The 25,329-nt window shown below is 39.7% G+C and overlaps 1 protein-coding gene and 1 long non-coding RNA gene across 2 annotated transcripts in view; one reads left to right on the plus strand and one right to left on the minus strand.

Annotated features, from left to right (window-relative positions):
• Nucleotides 1–12,500, minus strand: part of LOC117953705 — an 18,805-nt gene extending 6,305 nt beyond the window's left edge. The window contains exons 1-2 of the long non-coding RNA XR_004658666.1: nucleotides 12,489–12,500; nucleotides 4,486–4,488 (exon numbers count right to left, since the gene is read on the minus strand). This is a non-coding gene — a long non-coding RNA (uncharacterized LOC117953705). The remainder of the gene's footprint in view (nucleotides 1–4,485; nucleotides 4,489–12,488) is intronic.
• Nucleotides 12,501–17,378: 4,878 nt separating this feature from the next.
• LOC117954049 (junctophilin-1-like) overlaps nucleotides 17,379–25,329 on the plus strand; it is a 15,357-nt gene continuing 7,406 nt past the window's right edge. The window contains exons 1-3 of the mRNA XM_034887510.1: nucleotides 17,379–17,400; nucleotides 17,900–18,166; nucleotides 23,560–23,993. Coding sequence (XP_034743401.1) covers nucleotides 17,379–17,400; nucleotides 17,900–18,166; nucleotides 23,560–23,993 — 723 coding nt within the window. The remainder of the gene's footprint in view (nucleotides 17,401–17,899; nucleotides 18,167–23,559; nucleotides 23,994–25,329) is intronic.

A 25,329-nucleotide genomic window follows, 5' to 3' on the forward strand; every position in this document is an offset into this window, starting at 1 on the left:
CACTTCGAACAATGTGAACGAAGTGTACTCAAAAAGTTAGTATTTAGTACAGAAGTGCGCGATTTGGAACACACTAGTAGTTGTCGGTACACAATCTGTGCTGCCTGCAAGATATTTGCGCATGTGCGGATGATAATCATGATGTACGAGGATTTACAACACTGCACGATCTGTTCCTATAGACAAAGAAAGTCTGTTCCACAGTAGCGTTCTGCCGTTAGCCTCCACCAGAAAACTAACATTAGTTTAAATGACAGCTAATTCGGCTAACCACTAGCTGAGACAGCATTCAAAAAACCTGTAAAACACTGGGGAAAGCAGGCTACAGCTAAATTAAGACGAAGACAAGCACTGAGTTATTGTATTTTAAATGATCACAAGTAAAGTAGAACTGACCTAACAGCTGATATATATAATGCTGTTACGTAATATAATATATATTTGAGCGTCTTTTACACGCTGTCTCAGCTAGCGGTTAGCCGAATTAGCTACTAGCTAAACTAACATCTGCACATGCGTAACCATCTTGCGCATGCGTACTACGGATTGTGCAGGCAGCACGGATCGTCTACCAACAGTAATCATATTGTGCTACTAGCTTGATACTAGCTAGCCAACCTTAGTAGCTAGCGCTAACTAGTATCTATCTAGCTATATCTTTAGTAACGTTATTTAAGCATGTGTATAGTGTTGCATTCTCTTAACATATTGTAACGCTCACCCCTGTGTTGCAGCGTTGAATAAGGAGGCGATAACTGGTTTGCAACTTCTGTGCATTTATTTTAGAACACACTTAACTCCGGTCACTGTTGGCCGTGACCACGCCGAACATTCAGACCACAACAACGGGAGGAAGCGCCCTTCTTTTTCGGGCCCAAACCCGGGTTGGCCCCACCCTCAATTGAACCACACTGACCTCTACTGGTAAAACTACCTGTTGAGCCACTCGTGATCGACTAGTTGTGCTTTCAGAGACTGTTTTTTACGATCCATCCCATTTGCATTTCCCTGGCTTCAGGTATGTGCTCTGAGTATCACAGACCCATCCGTCGCTTCGTGGCCGCTCTCTCTGTGAAAATAGAGGTGAGCAGCGTGGCTAATGTAGCCATTTCAGTTCATGTTAGTGGACCCGCTCTGCTGTGGGCAGTGACGCGTTGCATCCGTGCAGACCTCCAATGATGAGGAGCGTAAACCTTCTCTCAACTCTGTCAGAGACCAGAGACCCACATGGCCCTCTTTGTCTGTCAGACGGTCTGAATGAGATCCACCGTATCGGCGGGGCAATAACATGCACAGCAGACTATATTACAACTCTCCAAATCTCGAACAACTAAGATGGGAGGAGTTATATTTTGAATGTGCACAAAGTTGTAAATATGAGCAAAATCTGATGAAACACATCTGAGCTATACTATATACTATATTTACAAAACTATATATACTATACTATATATACTATACTGCAACGTTGGGCCACTATTGTGCTTCTCTAACCTCGGTGCATCTCTAAATGAAACTGTAAATAATTAATTCGATGTTTTATAAACTGAACAAATAGTCTTTATTTTCCCAAAAAGTAAATACATTAAGTGGGGCACAGAGGATGAGGGCCAAACATTACTGAGCCTTGGCACAAAGGTTAAAGGATAAGAATCTATGTAACTCAATACACCAGGCAGGGACCCCTGGACCGGTTCACCACAGAGCCAAATCTTCTCAGCTGTTGCTGACATATGCTACTGTCTCTTCATGTGGCTCATTATGTTTGGCACATTGTCTGGGTCAGTTCTTATATCATAAGAAGTTAATAATGTAAATAATGTAAGTGCTAAATGCTAAATGCCTTAATACCTGTTGATACTACAACAACACAAAGTCTCTTAACCCTACAGTTTTGCACATATCAAGTAAGACTTGATTTCTCAATTTTTTTGCAAAAAAACTCTCCAGAAAGTGCCATTAAATGGTTTATTTTTCAATTTTTTTTCCCCAAGAAAAAAGAACCCCATCCCCCCACATATAACAAATCCCAATTTAAACCCTGAAGGATAAAGACCCAAAGAAATTGCTTTGTACAAGGCAAAATATGAGTTGGCCCCCCAAATCTCACTCCAAGGTTTTGGGAAAAGTTGGCAGCCCTGATATGGTGATAACTCATAATAGCTACACAGACAATACTGCTACAGCATGTACTAGTACTGAGCATTAGAACTGCACTTACTACAGTAGGTACTAGTACTGAGCATTAGAACAACTAAATTACAACATAGCTTCACTCCAGATGGAGTGTAGAAATGAAGTGACCAGAATTACAGAGTGTAGCCCTATGGTTGGTTTATGGCTTCCCTAAAAAATATTGTTTGGACGTGGGTTAATAAGAAATACATGTATTTTCAGAAAACATTAAAGTTTGGTTAATCAACAACAAATAGAGTGTAATTTAAGATACATTTGTTTTATTTGAGACAAATTGCAGAATTTTAAAATTAATACATCAGGAAGATGTTGTTTAGGGAACACACACACACAAACACAGACACACAGACAGCTGGCTCGGCAATGTTAGCTAATGTCCGCTAGCATACAAACGGGCTAACTATAGCCAGTTAGCTATTTTATAACGTGACAAAAACCAACCCACGTCGTAAGAGCAAAGCTTGTTTCATGTAATAAACTGATGGCTCAGAAGGAGCACTAACGCCAAAGGTCTTATGTTGACAACGTGGACGTAGGTATAGGAAACTTCAAAGGCAGCCGTAATATTTACCTAACGCTAGTAAGTTAGGCTAACGCGGGTGCGCTAACGTTAGCAAGCATTGGCATAGCGTTAGCCAGCTGTCTAAACTTGTAAAAAGCCGAACAATATCCCCATCTGAACTGTGTTTTACTTTCCCTCCAACATTATCATCAACAAAATAACAACACATGGACTCAGTCGAGACCAAAAGCCATATTTGACAAGACCAGTGGTCGAGACCAAGACAAGTCCAAGTCCAAATACTACAGAAAAACCCAAACCCACGTTGCCCCCACTCTCAATTGAACCACACTGACCGCTACTGGTAACAGTAGTGCATAACACTAACACATATAAGCATTTGCTTTACTACTGAACTCCTAATAACAGGAACACATTAACTCAGCTCATTACAATATCCATGCTTACTACAGGATATGTTAGCTACTAGCCAATAGCCCCGTCAGTTTGGGAAACACTAATGATGTTACATCCACGTAACAGGCTTTACAGCATACATAGCTACATCCATACATCCCTCGGATGTATCATAATTTTGATGTATTAATAGAACACATGGTGAATTACAGCCATTATCTCTATCCATATTACAGCTACAGAACCTTGGGAGAACCATCATATGAGCCTGTGCATAGCAGGGTGACGTGTGCAGGCGCAGTCTAGAGGGTCTGCTCGTGTTCATTATCATGGATTTGGGCACTAGTGACTGTTACATTTTTTAAAACATGACATTTAAAAAAAGGACCCTTTAATTGGTCTGGCTGGTAAGTTGATGTACCCATAAACGAAATATCTACTGAAATGTTGAAGGTTTCTTTTGGCATGCAAATACATCCTTTCGTCTATGGCAAAACTTTTTCTGGGCCAGAGGGTGCAGTTCCACCTTTGCCGCCAAGCCCATGGTTGCTTTAAGGCATGCCGCTGTTCCTGGGGGCTTGCTCCAACCAGCAGAGCAGAGGTATAGTCAGTGTTGGGGAGTAATCATAGACTGTATATATATTGATGGACAGAGCATCCGGTTGGGCAAAGTGCTGCACATGCAGAGGTAACTTAAACTTGCATTCTATCTGAATTCCTGCAGAGGGTGACACGCCTGGTTGCAAGAGGAGGTTGGTTTCTATAGAAGTCTAAGGAGAAATGACCCACTTCTCACTTGATTTATTACCTCAGTAAACATCTTCATAATGAGTTTGTGGTCTCAATCGCTAGTTTTAAGTATTCTGCAACACAGAATGATGATCATTTTTTAAATTACGGTCTCGTTGATTTTAAAATCAGCAATAAAGCAGGGGGTGTTTTAGGGCGTGGCTATGATGTGATTGACAGTTCTCCACCGACAATCATGACAGAGTGTTAGCAAAGCTTGTCCATGGCACGTGTACTTCATTTTGGGGGTTGACCACGTTTCATTGCTGTTGCTGTGACACTTTGGTCAGATAATAATGTCTTGTTCAGAGTTCGGTTGCACGGCAAGACACTCAAAGGAATCGGCAGTTCAGTTTTTCCGGTAAGTAAAATTATATTTCGTTTTAATACATTTTTTTGTTAGCCAACGTTAGCATCTCAGTTAATATCAGTTAGCTAGCTAACTAGATTGCACTTTGCTAAGCAAGGTAGCAGGCTAACTAATAATGCTATGCAGACCAAATAAATGCATACATTCTGTTTATAAACGTATTAAAATATATTTAATGTTACAGTCAAATACAGTAGGTGTGATCGATAACGATCTGGCCGGTGATCTGTTATATGTGGTATTATTGCTAATCGATGTGCATGTAATGGTAATGTTAGCTTAAAATCAAAGCCTGATGTACCTAATTTACAGGTAAAAATCTAAAAATTTGCATATGGTGCAAAAGTTCATTCATTTCAGTAATTCAACTTAAAAGGTGAAACTAATATATTATATAGGCTCATTACACGCAATGCATCATTTTGATGCTTATGGCGTACAGCTTGTGAAAACCCCAAATTCAAAATCTCAGAAAATTAGCATATTACATGAAATCAATAAATAAAGGATACAGTACTGTCAGCCCTCTGAAAAGTATAATCATGCATATGTACTCAGTACTTTGTTTGGGCCCCTTTTGCATGAATTACTGCCTCAATGCAGCGTGGCATGGATGCTATCAGCCTGTGGCCGTGCTGAGGAGTTATGGAAGACCAGGATGCTACAATAGCGGCCTTCAGCTCTTCTGCGTTGTTCGGTGTCATGTCTTTCATCTTTCTCTTGGCAATGCCCCATAGATTCTCTATGGGGTTCAGGTCAGGAGAGTTTGTTGGCCAATCAAGCACAGTTATGCCATGTTCATTGAACCAGGTTTCGGTACTTTTGGCCGTGTGGGCAGGTGCCAAGTCCTGCTGAAAAATGAAGTCAGCATCTCCATAAAGCACGTCTGCTAAAGGAAGCATAAAGTACTCTAAAATGTCCTGGTAGACGGCTGCATTAGTTTCACCTTTTAAGTTGAATTATTGAAATGAATGAACTTTTGCACCATATGCTATTTTTTTGAGTTTCACCTGTAAATTGCAAATTCTTAAACCCTGTTCAGGATAAGATCACTTTGGGACAGCGTGTGATTTAGAAATAACTACTCACATCTGAGTTTCGTGTGGCGCAAACATTGACCTGCTTTTTACTGAAATACTTGTATCCTGAAATTTTTCTTTCTTTTTGGGCGAGAGGTTGCCAGGTACATACCCTATCACCCTTGCCGCGGCAGCACCCACACACCATCACCATCACCACACTGACAAAGCTGTGGGGGAGCTCATTGACTTTTAGACGGAGGTCTCTGGGTGGGGGAGCGGGCCAGAATGTTTTAGCAATAAAATGGCGCACATGAAACACGTAGACATTATTGTAAAGTTACAATGTACAACCTTGTATATTAATATAATTCATTGTGGTCTACCATGCCTTAACCACATGTTTTGCTTTTACTGTAATTCCAAAGGTATCCACACTGAAAACTGAATGACCAGGGCCTACAGAAGGAAAACCTGATGTATAGAGCGGCGTATTTGGTGCCATTTCATCTGGATGTGGAAAACAGACTGCGTTGACCACATCTAAAGTTCTCATTTGTGTTCTGATTATAATGATTCCAGAAAATCATTTTTGGTTTAGCTTCTTCTGCTGAAAGGACAGACCAACTTTTGCACTTGGTATTTAGAGGTTCAATTAAGGACTGCACGATTATGGCCAAAATGATAATCACAATTATTTTGATCAATATTGTGATCACAATTATTCCCACAATTATTTGTTAATTTTATCCCAAAAAATTTTATTGCCACATACAGTAGGCTCAGAGAGACGGCGGACTCCTTATGAACGGGTCCAGCACGGGTCGAAAGGCTGATACACACACTCATTTCTATGAGCTATGATATTCTGGCCATGTGTCACATCTCTGACCCAGATCCAGCAGCTCCGTCTATTACTCTACCAACTGAAGTTAGTTGCATTCAATAACTTCTTCTGTGTTCTTCGCCGTGGCGGCCGCAATAGCAGAGAGTTCCCAGCTAACAATTTTTGGTTCCCAGAACGTTCTCGGAACGTTCGTTTTTGGTTACAGCGAACGTTCTCGGAACGTTCCCCTAACGTTCTCTAAAAGTTACAACCTTTAGAGAACGTTAGGCAAACGTTCCGAAAACGTTGCAACCTTTAGCGAACGTTAGGGGAACGTTCCCTTAACGTTGCAACCTTTAGAGAACGATAGGGGAACGTTCTATTAGCGTTGCAACCCTCAGCAAACGTTACGGAACGGTTTCTTAACAACCAAAAAAAACCTTCAGGGAGCGTTCGCTTTAACCATAAACGAACGTTCCCAGAACGTTAAGAAAAGGTTAGATTCCCCTAACCTTTAAAACTAACCAACACCCGTACCATTTGTGTGTATGTACTGTATATACACACGTACACACATACAAAAGTTATATAAGTAGGAATGAATGAACAGGCAAACTTGATGGCATTTCAAAACTTTAATATTCAAACAACTGAAAAAAATACAAAAAAGATAAGGGTGTAGTGCAAGATGCATAAAGATGTGTTTGTAAAAAAAATATATGTTAATAAAATATTAAAAAGGGGCTCCATGGTTTCACGGCTCAGTCCTTCTCAGCTGGCCTATAGAAATAAACAAAAGTTAGACATGTAATACTAAGTATGAACACATTGACAAAAGATTTTTTTTTGATGAACTTAACGCAGAAGAACTTCAATTTACCGTCTGTGTGGGGCAAACTTCAGAATTTACCCAATAAAATCCTCCGCTTCTGCAGCAGTCAGCGCAGGGAAGTTTTTCTGGCAGGCCGCTAGAGTAGAAGTCAAAATGAAGACAAGTTATAAGTCAAATTAAAACCTCTTGTCAGCCTAGGTACCAAGATGAAGTGGCAGTCCGTGGTAGGGTCACTAAAGACTCATCCTGCTCTGGGCAACCAGCTGGTTTCCTGCATGGCTTTGATACATATACAAATAAATTACATATGATTATTATATAAGATGAAGTTGATGGTTGCCTGCACATGCCATTACAAAATATGAACCTATTCTGTTATATTAGACAATTAGACAAAATATAAATATTTATTAAAAAAAACTTACATGCAGGTGGTGGAGAAAGTGTTATCTGCTGAGCTGAAAAAAGACAGGAAGAGACAAACATCAGAACAATCACATGATATGCACCATGTTGACTGTTAGTGGTTCCATGTTAAGAAATATGACTGGTTTCTTATATGCATGAATACATTTTAACTTACAGACAGGGCTTCCAGAAGCACGCTCCGTCCTGGACAGTTTACTGATTGCAAAATATGTGATTTGAAATATGTGAAAAAATGTAGTCTATAATTAAGGTCTTACCATCGCTTGAAGAATCTGTCATGAACCTCCTTGGGCATCGGTGCTGTCTTTTTTGGACACTTGCTTCCTCTTCTGTCTCGATGCTGGACGTGTCCATCAGCCACCAACACCAGTCCACAGCTTTGGCGTAGGAATCTATGTTAAGAGAACATTTGTGATCCAGTAGCGAGAAAAAAGAACGGAGAAAATTATTTACATATAGTATAGTGGCAATGGGTTACCTTTACACAGCCATATTTTTTTAACTGGATATTTGGCCCAGCTGCTGTTGGGCAATCCATCCGCTGTGCCATGCGGGCAACGGGTGTCCTCGTTGCTATAAAAAATCGAATGCTGTTAGTTTTGTTGTTATATATTATCTACTATGTGAACAATTTAAGTGAGTCTTCTTACCTCTCATTTCCGTCTCCATGGCTAAGCCACCGCCCTGTTTTTGTGATGATGTTCTGTTAAGAACAACAAAAAAGTTAAAGTTTCTCTTAAGTTCCTTGTCATGCAATTGTATTTAATTGGGAAAATTCAAAGCCATTGTACAGGCTGGGTTCCTGTGTGGTGTTGACTCATCTAAAAAATAAATAAAGATATGAATATTGGTCAGTTCATTTGTGGTAGGTTTCTTGCACATGCCATTGCAAAAGATTAACCTATGTTGTTACGTTTAGACAATCAGTAAAGCCAGTACTGCAGCTGTGTAGCATACACATATTACATCCCTTGCTGTATCCCTCACTCAGCTTGCTGATAACTGCCTGAACTGCAAGATGGCCGCAGGTCGACCTGCCTAAAAAGGACTTTGATTGTACTGGCTTTACTTATGTACTGTACACTACAACTACATAAAAAAAGGACCAGAAAAAATGATCTTATTTGTAACAAAACGATGACACAAAACATACAATTCAAAAACGCAGACACGTCGTGCAAAGCAGCAAGCAAAGGGAAAGACGTAATCACTCCATCTAAAGCCCAACTCTGGCCTCGGCTTTTTGAATGGGAGGGCTAGGGGCCCTTCTCTGATACCATCCAAATCAACATTTTTAAAACACTAAGAAGGCTCGACACAGCATGAGACTTTACTCCAAGTCTCGCCTGGGGCTCAACACATGAACTCAGCATTGAGAACATGGTTTGTGTACAAACAGTTTACTAAAAAGAAAAGATTTTGAGCAGCTCACTGCATGAGTAGCATAGCTAGCAAGACAAACTTTTATTTTTGGTCAACCTGATCCGAACCGGAATATAACAAAGCCGTACGAGGGAAATAGTTAAATGTTAAACCACAAACCCTCCCATTACAACCACAACATCATTAAAATGTAAAGTACTTTGTTAACCTTTTCGTGAGCTTTCCAAGTCGTGCAGCATGGTCGGTCTGAGCGTGGTTTTGTCTTCTTGGCTTAACGCAGAATTGGTCTCCTCAGAGCAGGGGCTCACCTACTGGGTAGGGGGTGGAACGGTTTGGTTTGCAAACTAAATTAAAGAAGGGAATTTTCTTAGTTGTGAAAATCGTTCTATTGATAGATTCTTGTTTTTTAAGTATTTTAACTAATACAGTTATAAAAGAAATTCAAGCACAAACGTAGCCTAATGTTTTAAGCTAAATTGATATCAGCCTTAAAATGAATAGATCTTGCTATGCTGTATATTTTACTTAGATTGTATAAGTACTACAATATTTTTTCGGTGAAATTAAATCGAGTGACAGCAAACCTTTGTGCTAATTCAAATACTCAGAACAACCAAAAACAACCAAAAATAACCAAGCGGGAACGTTGTGTGAAGGTACGGTGCAACCGCAGGGGAATGTTACCGTTGGTTGGTTCTCTTAACGTTTAGGGAACGTTATAACCAGGAGGGAACGTTCCCTAAACGTTAGTTTTTGGTTTGGTTCGAACTAACCTTTAGAGAACCAAAAACTAACGTTCCCTAAACGTTCTGTGTTAGTGGGGTTACCAGCGGAAACACTGGTGAACAGGTTTGACCCTCATATTTAACAATATAAAGCTGTGTTAATAACAATTAAAACTGTAGACAAATGTCAGAAGTGTGGACCGGTGCTGTGTGGCGGGGCTGCGCGAAGAGTAAAAGGAGAAAAAGTAGAGGAGAGATCCAAACACAGGCACGGCTTGACAGAAGAAAGTGGTCATGTAACGCAAAATTAAAACATACCATTCAACAATGCAGCAGATGCGAGGACATTATGTGCACCGGTGCGTCCTAGAGGAAAAATATTACTTGCGCCCTAGAGCCTGTGAGCTAACAAAAGCTAACAGAAGCTATCTAGCACCGCCACCAACTAGCACTGCAGTGGCCTGCACACTGCTGTTGACAAAATGTTGCGTTTACTGGTAAACTGGTAAACCTTGAGACCGACGTATAAACGACTACTATCTGTTGAATTTTGAATTTTGATCTAGGGAGTCAAAATCGTGATCGTGATTAAAATTTGATTAATTGTGCAGCCCTAATTCAATTTTTTGTGGTTGACTTATTTTCTGCTTTAGTTTAATAGGTGATATTAGTAACATTAAGAAGTTGTGTGAATTAAATCTATTTTATAAATATTAAACTGGAATAAAATAATGAATATACTCTAGCGGTCACCACTTTCACAGGTAAAATTATTTTTGGTAATTTCACATAAAGGGTCCTTTTAATAGCTGTAAATGGTCCACAAGAATTCCACCCACAAGCAAAATGTGAGTCCTGTAATAGATGTATCCTGGTGTTACCACTTTGTATTAGGCATATCCTTTATTTTGTATATTTTATGTTTTTAGGATTAAAATGTTAGAATTAAATATTGACATTGCATGTCTTTGTATGGTTTTTAGTTTTCATACTTTAAAAATGTCAGTGCAGTAAATATCAGGTACATAATCATTACAGTTATGGCAATACAATAAGTTGTTAAATTCTCCTTTGCAATTTGTTATTATACGTTTGTTATGAATTTACAATAGCACCTATTATTAAACAGCACCTAGTGCATTTTCAATTACCTACTAAAAACTTTCATTAGCATATTACATGAAATCAATAAATAAAGGATACCGTGTGGGCAGGTGTCAACACAACCAAAGACATCCACATTGGCAGTGAAAGTGGTTAGCTAAAGTAACGGTAGAGAACTCTCAGCTAACGTCACAGTCAGATCCCGCCCATAGACTGTACATCCCGCCCACCGGTCTGTGGCTCCTCTTTCACTCCGCCCTCTTCTCTAAAATCAACACATCCGCAACCATGATGGCTGCACTCATAAATGCAAACTCGGAGACTCATTTTTTTATTTTTTTTTATTTTAATATGTATTTTTTTATATTTATGGTTTACCTTATTATATATACCTTACCTTATGCAATGTCCAGCCAAATACATTTAACATGTGACGCATCATCCCAATAAAATATTAATTAAAAAAACAATAAACATATGACATATGAACATGAGGAATAAAGTTCCAGCTGTACTTCAAACAGTCCCAATGATAACAGAGTCTAAATGAAGGGCTGTGTTTGTCCACCTCCTTGATGGTTGGCCCCTGGGATTCGGCTCGGCCCGCAAGCCTTCCTCCCTGTTACAACTTAACGATGATGGGGTTACACAAGCTCTCCAGCTCTTTCTGCTTGTGTATGACCCCTCTTTGTATGCCAGCTGGTTGTTCTCCCGCTAGGCGACAGTCTCGTTGCACTTCTCAATCAGCTCGACGACTCATTTCTGATCTCCACAAACCAATGGGTGAGGTCACACATGCTCTGTCCATTAATATTAACGGTCTATGGGAGTAATGGAATTCATGTACCTGCGTTACGTATTCATAATACAAATAATGAGTAATTGTATTCCGTTACAGTTACAATCTGAAGAGGTAGTATTTAGAATACAGTTACATTGTTGAAAACAATGGATTACATGACAATACTTCTGTTTCACAAGTTTATTCACATCTTATAAATTAAGGCAATTCCATGCATTTCCCACAAGCCTCAATATGAAAAAAATAAAAATTAGCCTTTTGTGTAATCACTGGTACAGGTTGAAATGGAGCAGGATTTGGCACACAGAGCCAGGTAGGAATGCGTTTCTATCTTGGAAATTCAAACAGCATTTCACAATAAATAAAGAACAGTGAGAACCAAATATAACTGCGCAGTGAAACAACCTCCTTTCAGCGTCCAAATTACTCCAACCTGAAGAATCTTAAAGTAAGTTTTTTTTTTTTTCAATTAGCCAAGGGTAGTTGTCTGCTGTAGTTTTACTGGTCATCTGGCTATTTGATAGTTGTATCAGGTAGCTACCTGCCTAGTTGACATGTGACTTTACATTCTCCTATGTGCTGATCTACTAGCCCCAGAGCAGAGAAAGACTGAGCCCTGTTTGACATGCTAGCTTACGTTAGCTAAAATTAGCTTGTAGTAGCAAGACTGCGTGTCACTCCCCTACAGGGCTGTCAACTTTCCCTAAAACCTTGGAGTGAGATTTGGGGGGGCCAACCGATATTTTGTCATTTACAAAGCAATTTCTTTGGGTCTTCATCCTTTTAGGTTTAAATTGGGATTTGTAATTTTTGTGGGGGATGGGGCTCTCCCTAGGGGGGTCTGGGGGTATGCCCCCCCAGGAAAAAAATTTGAAAAATAAACCATTAAATGGCACTTTCTGGAGAGTTTTTTTGCAAAAAATTGAGAGATCAAGTCTTACATGATATGTGCGAAACTGTAGGGTTAAGAACCTTTGCATTGTTGTAGTATCTGCATTTAGCATTTACATTATTAACTTTATATGATATGAGAACTGACCCAGACAATGTGCTAAACATAATTAACCACATGAAGAGACAGCAGCATATGTCACAACAGCTGAGAAGATTTGGGTCTGTGGTGAACAGGTCCAGGGGTCCCTGGTGTAGGGACCAGGGGCCCAAAGTTAAATTAATGTTGAGGGATCAACTAAGACCACTGAAATTCTAAAGAATGAGAACCACTGATTTACTGTATTTACTTTTTTGGGAAAATAAAGACTATTTGTTCATTTTAATTTTTTATCTAATGAATTATTTACAGTTACATTTAGAGATGCACAGAGGTTAAAGATGCATAATAGTGGCCCAACGTTGCAGTATTGTGTATATATAGTATAGTATAGCTCAGATGTGTTTCATCAGATTTCTGCTCCTGTTTACAATTTTGTGCATATCCAAAATATAACTCCTCCCATCTCTGTTGTCGGAGATTTGGAGAGTTGTAATATAGTCTGCTATGCATGTCATTGCTCCGCCGATATGGTAGTAGCTCACTCAGGCCGTCTGACAGACACAGAGGCCCATTTGGGTCTCTGACAGAGTTTAGAGGATGCTGTTCGCCGCTCTTTATCAGAGGTCTACGCACGGATGCAACGCGTCCCAGCCCACAGCAGAGCGGGTCCACTAAAATGAACTGAAGCTGCTACACTACCAGCCGCGCTGCTCACCTCTATCTTTACAGAGAGTGTGGTCACGAAGCGACGGACGGGTCTGTGATACTCAGAGCACATACCTGAAACCGGGGAAGTGCACATGGGATGGCTCGTGAAAAAAAGGTTCTCATTTAGCGACAATTTGAAACTTCCACAGACAGGGAGCGCTCTTGAACCCCTCACAATTTCTGAAAGCACAACTAATCGATCACGAGTGGCTCAACAGGTAGATCTACAGATGAACTCATCTTCAGAAATTTGACCGACCGGGTTGACACTTCAGCGTGAGAAATCGGGGGTGTTGCGTGTGAAACCAGTTAAATGCGTGTGTCTCACGGCCAATGCGTGAGAGTTGGCAGCCCTGCCCCTATGTAAGTCGGTACATAGGGGAAGTCGTGCAAGATTTCAGTCACTTTGCGTCAAGTGAACATGTGAGTTGCTCATGCATCACTTCGCAACATGTAGCATACAAGATGCTAACGAGAGACTTCTGTAATGTCAATACAGTAAAAATGGATCTACTTAACGAAGTTTGTTCACTGCTGGCTACAAGTTAGCAATCAAACACGACAAGGTTGTCAATTGAATGGCGTTTTGAGCTAACTTTAGCAATCAAACAATTATAGATAGCCAAGACGTTTTTGAATACTACTTGGGTCAAGAACAAAACTGCACGCAACTGCATGGTTCATGCAACTGGAGCAAAGAAAACAGATGATCAGCATTAAAAAGTTGACAGTTAGTATTAAATACAAAGTTGGTAACATGTAATCAACATTAGTGTGTTACAGAGGTGTCAAGTAACAAACTACAAATACTATGTTACGTTACTTAAGTAGAAATTTTGGGTATCTATATTTCACTTAAGTAATTATTTTACAGTAGACTTTTTACTTATACTCCTTACTTTTTCACGCAATTATCTGTACTTTCTACTCCGTATATTTAAAAAAATAGCCTTATTACTCCTATTTTAGTTTGGCTTGTTTTCATTTCGGCTTTCGTTCAATAAATAAATTAAATACTATCCAGATAAATCGCGCCATCCAGATGAAGTGAATTTAACTGTGGTTGGATAAGAAGTATAAACTATGCTACTGCGACACCCTATTGGTTTGTACGCAATCCATCCCACCTGCACATTACACATACCTGGAAGAATTCTTCGAAATGGTTGGATGAAAAAACACCTCCTTTCAAATGCACTTCGATCTCTAAACCCCCAAGTAACACAAGCTAATTGTTTTCAAAACTCACCTATCAAGCATATTAATATAATTTTTCCACCTAACATTACTTTTACTTTTATACTTTAAGTAGTTTTGAACCCAGTGCTTTCACACTTCTACTAAGCTTGAGTTGATTCTTCAACTTCTACAGAAGTCTTTTTAAATCCTAACATCTATACTACTACATGAGTAATGAAAGTGAATATTTTTGACACCTCTGGAGTAAAGTCTTATACTAGTGTAAGTAAAGTTTGGGTAAACAGCACATTTGTGAAATTTAAATGTTATTTTTATTCACTATTTCAAAGGAGTACCTTATCAGTGATACAGTACAGTGCCTATTGTCCTTTTATGATCCATTATTTACAGCTACAGGTAAAGTTGAAATTTCTTTAGGGACAGGTATTATCTCTAATTTGAGTCAATTGAGTATTTACATTACAATAACGCAACATTTAGTTGTTCATCACCAAAAAATTGTTTCAAATTGGAAAACTCAATTTCTGTTATGACCCGTTGTACAAATAAATTATGTCTGTCAATGGTAACGCATGCGATTTATCTAAGATAATGAATGCGTTATTTTTTTAACGCAAAGTAAGCACTATATGAAATTTGACCCCAACCTCTTGCTGTTATCACAGCGCAGATGGTTACGCTTTGTGTGATACGTGTCGCACGGCAAGCACAAGTAAACGTTGACAGAGTAGACGGTGCTCGCCATACTGATTGGGAAGTTTTGTTTTAAAAAGCTTCTAGATGGAAGTTTTGATAACACCAAAGTTGTCTGCACTTATTGCAGTGATGAACTGTCCTTCCAACGAAGCAAGATAAGTTTGAAATACCATCTTTGGGCAAAACACACTTTGCTTGCCCCTAAAAGAAGATGATGATGATGATGATGTACTACACAAAGCTACAAATTTCCCTGTAAAAGTCTGATTTTGAGATTAATAAGAGGACACGTCTTATTTATATACGTTCCTTTAAGGACCGATTTTAGGACCTGGACACTTTTTTTCTGCATTTACTGCAGTTAGAGGCATTTATTTAAATCCAGTGACAGATGAGACTTCAGGCTCTCTCTGTTTGAACATCACATCACTATGGAGTACAGTGGTAGTAAATCATCTGATGTCGAATTATGATGAGAGATGAGGAGTTTTGTTTTGAAACAAAACTTTGAACTGAGCCATGCTGGTTTTGAAAAAAAGGGCTTTTCAGAAGTAAACGGATCACTTGCACTTGCATCCAGTTAAAAACACTGGCAAAGTGCAGCCAGGGCGAGTTTGTCAACAAAACTGCAACAGCAAAACTAACTAATACAATCGCGAAATATCAACATAGTTCAGGATTTAAGACCAGAGGCTTCAAGACATCATTCGTATCACCACCTTAATTTATTTGTTATGGTGATTAACTTGATTCCTTTTTTAATCAATTGATAGAACTAACATAATTCCATTTGACAAAGGTTTACTTATTCTTCTTACATAGATTTTAACATGTTTTTCTCTTTACTTAAAGCAAACCATGACCACGTAGAGTAACTTATAATCACATTATAATGCCATTAAACAGTCCACAATATACAGTGCACAATATACAGTGGATTGTAAAGTTAATGTTAAAAATGATTAAAATGTATTCCAATTATGAGAATTATAATACACTATGATTCTGGGGGAAATGGTAGTCAGTGAGTTATGAAGTACCATGCCACTTATAATAAATACTGTATATATAGGGGCGGCTGTGGCTCAGTGGTAGAATGGTTGCCTGCCAATGTGAATGTTTAGATGTAGATGTAAAAGCGCTTTGAGCAGTTGTTAAGACTGGAAAAGCGCTATATAAATACAGCTCATTTACATTATATATTTATAACCTTATTAGTCAATATAAAATGCTTTATGTGTTATGATTATGAATATTGTTTTATAGCATAATGAAGAGTTATGAATGCTTATAACTATAATATAACTATATAACTATACATGCCATGTGCAAAATTATAGTGCATTATAAGTATGTTTGTAGTGTATTGTTGACATGGGCTTGATAAAGAAAAGACTTGACCAGCATTTATAAAGTATTATGATACTAAGTTAGTCATTAACATTCCTAATACTGACATGATAGAAGCAGGTGATGGTGACTCATTTGGGGACTTGATGAAGGAGGAAAAAGGAGCATGATATCACTCAATCTACTAGTTTACAAATTGTATTCAATTGCTACAAATATATTAGGGCTGCAACTTTTCTAATCATGCATTCTAAAGATTATTCTGGTAATTCTCATTCTGAATTGAGTAAATGCAAGGTGATTTTAAATGTTTTAAGAGCAACAGTTAAAAGTTCAGTAAGCGATGCTGCATAAAGATTGTTCATGTGTACCAAACAAATACAACCCCCCCTTCAGAAGTTCCGTCCCCCAGATTCATGGATGTGCATTGCCACTACTTCTGCTAGTATTGCTGCTGACTAACTAAAATATGGCAGCAATGGATGTTAAATAGGTTGTGAATTAGCAAAATGTGGCAACCCAACGTCATGGCGTTATCCGTGAAGTAATCACAAAATTGATTTTATTGATAACTGGACAAGGACACGATTTTCCCCGTTTTTACGTGATGCACATTTAAAAAAAAAATGTATTTCAATTTAAAGCATTTTTTATGACTGCACCAAATTTTTTTTCTGTCGGTGATCTACTTCAGCAGAGAAGCTGTTTTATTTTAATATTATTTCCGTCTTACTACCGGTGAAATAAATAACAGTATATGCTGTAAGACAGAACACGGAGATGCAGAGAGATTTTCTTGGCAAAAGAGATGTGATCACTAACACAGATTTAGACAGATTTCTGCACAATATTTTAGAGAAATAGGCCTTTTGTGTACGTAAAAAAATCTTAGCTCATTGAGTTCAGTGTATGGAAAATAGAGGCAAAAATAAAAGTGTTGCGTTTCTAATTTTGGTCAGTGAATTATATTGTAGGAAATGTCACGTGGCATTTTAAAAAGTGTATGGACACTTGCAACAGCTTTACCGGCATTGCCATGACTGTGGCAGACAGGACAGGTAAGCTTGATCTCCACTTATCGATTGAGTAATCGTTCCAAAAAAAATGTCTTCAGTGAAAATTCCAGTGTATACAAAATTGGTCTTATTTAATAGTTTTGGGCATCAACTCTCTTTGCTGAACACTTTGACTTGAGCATTGTACTTTACTTTGCACTTTATAGATTTCTGTTGAAATGCATCAGATGGCGCACTCCCCACCTGGATCATGTTTTATGAGTGCACTGATGCAAAAGCTGTCAGTAATGGTACAATTTAAGTTCAGCTGGTCAAGAAACATGATTAGACAGGTAAATAATTCTGCAGTCACCCAAACATATTTGGAAGAAATAAAGCAGTTGAAATATTCACAGACATACAGTAATTCCAATTCAACTTAGACCAACTCTACTTACCGCAGTTGTGTGCACAACATTTTTTTGTGCATTTTCTTATTACACTGTTTGCTTTAGTATTGTTTTTGTTTGCACACAAGCTATTATAACTTCTGTTATTTCAGGCCCTGACTACACACGGCAGAAGAATAATGAGCCAGTAGAGGTAAAGGAGGTTCCTGTGGAGGAGAAAAAGGAGACCTTTTCATCAGGGAGCCCGCATTTCTACCGGAAAGGCACAACACCCAACCAGTCTCCATCTCAGAGCCCAGGTCCCAGCCCCACTGCATCACCCACTGTTGTTAAAAATACCTTTTTTAACAGTAAAGTTGATGCTGCCGTCACTCCTGGGAAAGAAAACAAAACCCCAACAGCTGAGTCTTTAACAGCAGGTACACAACTTGGGTTATTTTTTAACTGACCAGCATGTCTTTGTAATGAAAAATCACTAATCCGCAATTAACAGTTATCAAGGTTACAAAGGTAATTTATCTGTCATTTCACAACCCAGACCAACCAAAATGTTAAGTGTCTTGGCTACACACAGGGAGTACAGCATGCGGCCCAAAACACAACTATGGGTTAGGGTTGCCTGACAGGAGTTAAGGATTGCACAGTGCACATTTCCTTGAGCTTTGTGAGGAGCCTGGAAGAAATTAACAGCAATCTCACATAGGTTCCCTTCTTCTGCAGGTAAGATAGTGTGGTGTGGAGGAAGTGTTCTTTGGTGTCTTCCGTTGATTGGTAGGGACAGTGGTTTACTGGTGCTAGTTGGTCACCACATGTATTTCTTGAAGCACGTAGATATGACAGAATGAGCCAGTAACAGGTTGAATATCACTATGAACACTGGCACTAATTGGTCAACACACAGTTTGAAGACCCGCCACTGATTATGATACCATGTTTCATGGGCTAAACAAGGACTCTCAGGCCGATCAAGAGCACACCGTTTCCCCACACAGGCCACTTGTGGCTCAGTGGTAGAGCCACAGTGGTTTGCTCCCTCGCCCTGCAGTCCCATGTCGAAGTGTCCTTGGGCAACACACTGAACCCAGAGTGGGCCCCGATGCTGTTAGGTCATTGTGTAAATGTGTGTGAGTGTGTTTCTGATGAACAGGTGGCACATTATACGGTGGCGTCGGCCACATTGTATGAATGTGTGTTAATAGTGAATGTTCCTGTACTATCTAAAAGCGCTTTGAGTAGTCGGTGAGACTAGAAAGCCCTTTATAAGAACAGTCCATTTACACCCACCTATAGGATTATTAGGAACACCATACTCATACTGTGTTTGACCCTTCTTTCGCCTTCAGAACTGCGTTAATTCTATGTGGCATTGATTCAACACGGTGCTGAAAGCATTCTTTAGAAATGTTGGACAATATTGATTGGATAGCATCTTGCAGTTGATGGAGATTTGTGGGATGCACATCCAGGGCACGAAGCTCCCGTTCCACCACATCCCAAAGATGCTCTATTGGGTTGTGATCTGGTGACTGTGACCATTTTAGTACAGTGAGCTCATCGTCATGTTCAAGAAACCAGTTTGAAATGTTTTGAGCTTTGTGACATGGTGCATTATACTGCTGGAAGTACCCTTCAGAGGATGGGTACATGGTAGCCACAAAGGGATGGACATGGTCAGAAACAATGCTCAGGTAGGCCCTGACATTTAAACGATGTCCAATTGGCACTAAGGAAAGGTGACCAGATTTCTCAGACAACATTTGGGGACATTTTCAGCTCAGAAGCGTATTTACGTCCAAAACAATTTTTACTTTTGTAAAACTTAAAACGGGGACACTAGACCAAGAGCTGTTCCCATTAGGGGCTGACCCCCCCCAAGGTCTGATCCTAGACCCACCCCTGCTGCTACTTCCTACTTTACTCCACTACACCTCAGAGTGGAATGTTTCAAGATAGAAAGTCCTAATATTTCAAGATTAGAAAGTCCTAATAGTCCTAATATTTCAAGATAGAAAGTCTTAATATTTCAAGATAGAAAGTCTTAATATTTCAAGATAGAAAGTCTCAATATTTCATAATGTTGTAATGTTTACTGAACTACTGACAGCTTTTACTTTATTGCTCAAGGCTTGTTTCTGCAACCATTCCTTGAGAATCAGATACAATAAAAACTATTGAGGACATATTTTCCTTTGACATTGATACAGTATTAAACCAGATCGCTCCAGTTGGCAGAAACAAGCTACAATATAAGTTAATAGGATAATTGTCCAGCATGTATTTACGTTTATTAAAGTTCTTGTTTTGCTGCTAACAGACTCAGATTAATATTCTAAGTGTCTGACAACATTATGGAAAGGATTTCTAAGGAGGTCAACCTTTCTGTTAAAGATTAAGATTCTTTTTAAAACATAAAAGTTCGCGAAATTGCGTTCGCTAAACCCACCAGATTCCATGTAAATAATCAGTGATTTTAGCATTGTAAAATACGGCTTTCTAAAACATCTCTGAGCACCGCTGGCTCTGGCTGCCTTGAGCCTGCGGGTGTAGAGTGTGCAACCATTGGCTACGTTTTGTCACTATTTTCTTTCTTTCATTCCAATTTCGGGTATGTCAGTCACAGTGAAAACCGGGGACATTTCCGGGGACAGATCCATCCGGGGACAGGTCGCCAAAATCGGGGACTGTCCCCGGAAACCGGGGACGTCTGGTCACCCTACACTAAGGGGCCTAAAGTGTGCCAATAAAACATCACCCACACCATTACACCACCACCAGCCTGCACAGTTGTAACAAGGCATGATGGATCCTTCTCATTCTGTTTACGGCATATTCTGACTCTACCATATGAATGTCTCAACAGAAATTGAGACTCATCAGACCATCTAACATTTTTCCAGTCTTCAACCGTCCAATTTTGGTGAGCTCTTGCAAATTGTAACATCTTTTTCCTATTTGTAGTGGAGATGAGTGGTACCCGGTGGGGACTTCTGCTGTTGTAGCCCATCCGCCTCAAGGTTGTGCATGTTGTGGCTTCACAAATGCTTTGCTGCATACCTCGGTTGTAATGAGTGGGTATTTCAGTCAAAGTTGCTCTTCAATCAGCTTGAATCAGTCAGCCCATTCTCTTCTGACCTCTAGCACCAACAAGGCATTTTTGCCCACAGGACTGCCGCATACTGGATGTTTTTCCCTTTTCACACCATTCTTTGTAAAACCCTAGAAATGGTTGTGCGTGAAAATCTCAATAACTGAGCTGATTGTGAAATACTCAGACCGGCCCGTCTGGCACCAACAACCATGCCACATTCAAAAATGCTTAAATCACCTTTCTTTCCCATTCTGACATTCAGTTGGGAGTTTGTCAGGAGATTGTCTTGACTAGGACCACACCCCTAAATGCATTGAAGCAACTGCCATGGAATTGGTTGATTAGATAATTGCATTAATGAGAAATTGAACAGGTGTTCCTAATTAGGGCTGCACAATTAATCTAATTTTAATCACAATCACGATTTTAACTCCCCATTATCAAATCTGCGTGATCAAGCGATTTTTAAATGCGTAATTTCATAGAACGCTCTGGTTTTTTTTGCATAGCGCATCTACCGCTCCGTAAACCCCTGTCTGCTCATGTGCCATTCAGTTGTTCCCTGCATCGCGCAGCTTAGTTTCTAGATGTAGACAGTCACAGAGGTCATTGTAACGGGAGGAAAATTCAACAGATAGCAGTCGTTTATACGTCGGTCTTAAGGTTTACAAGTTTACCAGTAAACGCAACCTTTTGTCCCGTCTGTGTTATTCATACAACAGCAGTGAGCATGCCACCGCAGTGCTAGTTGGTGGCGGTGCTAGTTAGCTTCTGTAAGCTCACAGGATCTAGGGCGCGAGTAATATTATATATATTTGTTCTGTAAAGCCGTGCCTGTTTTCGGATCTCTCCTCTGGTCTCTCTCGTCTTACTCTCCGCGCAGCCCTGCCACACTGCGCCGGTCCACACTTCTGACATTTGTCTACAGTTTTAATTGTTATTAACACAGCTGTATATTGTTAAGTATGAGGGGTAAACCTGTATTTGTACAAGTGTTTCCGCTGGTAACTCTGTTACCATGGCGAAAAGCACAGAAGAAGTTATTGAATGCAACTAACTTCAGTTTGTAGAGTAACAGCGTGTGAGACGGAGCTGCTGGACCTGAGCCAGAGATATGACCCATGGCCAGAATATCATAGTTCATACAAATGAAGCGCAGTGACGATACAGACATTTTATACACACTGGGGCTGTAATCTCCCAGTCGACTAGTCGATTTATTGGTCGATACGTACTGGCTCGACCAAAATTCTGATTGGTTGATTTTTTGCCATGTTATTTCATCCAGTGGAAGCATAGACCGTTACGGTTTATGGGTTGAAAGTACTAATTGCTAATGGGGGTGTTTTCAGAGCTCCCCTGTTGCACAGGTAACAGTCTGTCTTCAGAACACCACCCTTGTTTTCACTTTTTTTTGATTAGCCCAACCCAGTGGGGACCGATTGAAGAAAGAACTAGAGAGCCTTGTTTCAGTGGTTTGCTGAATATTTCTTTAATTGTGAGTGTTTAATTTACAGTCAGTCCTCCTCAACCATGTCAAAGACATCGGCAGTGTGGCAGCATTTTACAAAAATAGATAAAAATAAAAAAATGTCGAATGCAAAGTTTGCAAGCAACAGTTTGCATATCGCAGCTCAACTACAAATATGGCATATCACCTTAAAAACGGTAAGCTAACTTTCTGCGTTAGGTTGCAGACTGTCTGTTTTGAGCAGGCTATATGAACATGTCAGAAATGGCATATTTCATAGTGTAATAATTGTTTTATAACTACTGATGCACCCTCCCGCAACAACGGTAGCGTTCCCCAGACCCCCAAGGACCCAGCTGGATGTTAAGCCTCTACCATCCAAACGCAAAAATAATATCACGGAAGGAATTGTCGACTTTATTGCTCAGGATATGAGGCCCATTGCTGTTGTGAAGGGCTGAGGTTTTAAGAACTTGTTAATATACAGCACCATCACGCAAAATGTGAGGGACTCAAAGAGAAAGTTTCAGACTTAATACAACACAGCGAGGCACTGAGCACTGTCAGAGCCGACAGACAAGTGGCATTTCAGTGCAAAATAATTAGGTCAAAAACAATTGAATATACCGCAAATAACCTACAAGCACAAGTACACAGTACAGTTAATTAATCTTGCATTTTTTCCCGCCCCTTCCTAATTATCCTTTAGGTGAGTGTACATTTAAATCCACACTATAGGTGTCACACAAACCTGGGTACCCGCCAAATCGTTTCCCAATGCAATATCAATTCCATCAAGCGGCAAGGATTGGGCTATGGTCAGCCCTTCTGGCCTATTTGGAATGTTGAACTCTATGGGGGTCAGCTGTAATTACTGCAGCAACCAGCAATGTACATAGACGTTAACTAACTCACAAACCAGTTATCTATAAAAGTGCGGAATAGTCACTTCATCATCAGGTAATTGTTACTTTGCTCACTGTCACTTTGTTAGTGTGGATATTATTAAGTAAAAAATATATAGTGTTTGTTTGTTCTTTCCTGTTTCTCCGGTTTGCATTATAAAATGAAACAGAATGTGTAAAAATGCAATGGTTCCTTGTATGCACACACACACACACACACACACACACACACACACACACACACACACACACACACCTAGCTCTACCTTCTTTGCCACAGCCCCAACCAATATACTGTGTGTGCTGGTTCTTTGGTTAACTATTTATCTTTTCCTTTATTCTTCACAGCAGAGAAATCAAATACAGCGTCAAAACTTTCTCTCAGACAGGAAGTGAGGCAACAAGAGGACCCTCCAACAGTCAAACCAGATGTTACCATGACAGTTAGCAGTTACCCCAGCAATGGGCAGATTCACTCCCAGTATCACGGTTACTATGTCAAGGCAGATGTCAAGATTCCGCCACCCGAGGAACCCACTGGTGGGGAGGATGACCTTCACCCATTAAGCCTTGCACGCTTGCCGCCACCTGCCAAACAGATTTGGACACCAGCACTAAAATCCCTGCCAACCCCTAGCCCTTCACCAGCCCCATCTAAAGAGGACACCAAAGCACCAGAACCTCCAAAGCCAAAACAGCAGGAATCAACCAAACCAAAGAGCCTAGTAGAAACCAAGAAAGCTAGTGTGGAAATAGCCCCTGAAATTGTAGAGGAGGAATCGGTAAGTTACCAATCCATTATTTTGAATGTAACTTGCAGGTTTGAGCAAATTGAGGTGCAATTTGCTGAGACCCAGGGGGAATGTACCAATCCCGCAACCTTGGCAATGTTAATGCCAGCAGTCTCCAGCGTGTTAATTGTGCACTTTAGCTGCCTCTCCTAATGTTAGCTTTAAAAGCCAACAGGACTTTTAAGATGATAAGCGTAAAACAATGATATGATGTTCTTAAAGGTTTATTCCTACTGTTTAATATCTGGCAACTGTTGGTTAAGATAGCTGCTAGCTAAAAAGATTATAACATGATGCAATATAGGTTGTTTGGACTATGTTTAGCAGCCATTGAGCAACTTTGTTTGATTGGGTTCGTGGGCTGAGATTACAAAAGCTTATCTGTTGCAAACAGCTGCTTATGGGGATCATACATACACTTAAAGGGTAATTTCCCCATGCATTTGTGACTAATAGACTACAAAAATCTTTGAAATTGGTTGAGCAAGATTGCAGGGACACACTGGCGCAAACGGAGCTGCAGTTTCACCTAATCAACCCTCAATTATTTCGGCCACTAAAAGTTATTGTTTTTGCCAACCATCATTATAATTCAACAGAAGTATATCATTATAATTCAACAGAAGTAACAAAGTACAAATACTTTGTTACTGTACTCAAGTAGATTTTTCTGATATTTCTACTTTACTTTACTATTTATTTTTGTGGCGACTTTTTACTTCTACTCCTTACATTTTTACACAAATATCGGTACTTTCTACTCCTTACATTTTACAAAATTGGCTCGTTACTTTAGTTTTTACAAGAGGTTGTCGCGCCACACGGAGAAAAAAGTGAGAGAAATGAAAAAGAGACAAGCTGTCCGGAGGATAACCAGCTGAGATTGTGTGTGAGAGTCTTTGAGAACTGTAACTCGCATAACTCATGTTGTCAGTTCATTTAAGCCTGTTTTTGGTCTATAGTTCTTCACATTTAAAGTAAGTTAGCTAGTGGTTTTGGTGTGTTCTTCATCTGTTAGCTAGTGGTTTTGGTGTGTTCTTCCCCTGTTAGCTAGGTTGCACGTTGGTCTTAATGAAGCATCAACACTTTCACCAGCTTTATTCGCATGAGTTCTTTTTTTTTTACCGAACTTCAGATGCAGTAGTTCAGTTGACAAGTGGATGGAAACTTAGCTAGAGAGAAGTTGTCTCCGTCTGTTTTAACAGACACACCTAGGGCCAAGTTGGACACCAGAATCAGGTTTAATCCTGTCCTAATCTAGTTCTCAACTTTCACATAATTTCACTGGAGTTATCCTTATTATTGTTTACGTCATCAATACCATATT

Source organism: Etheostoma cragini, chromosome 12 (assembly GCF_013103735.1).
Source record: "Etheostoma cragini isolate CJK2018 chromosome 12, CSU_Ecrag_1.0, whole genome shotgun sequence".
NCBI lineage: Eukaryota > Metazoa > Chordata > Actinopteri > Perciformes > Percidae > Etheostoma > Etheostoma cragini.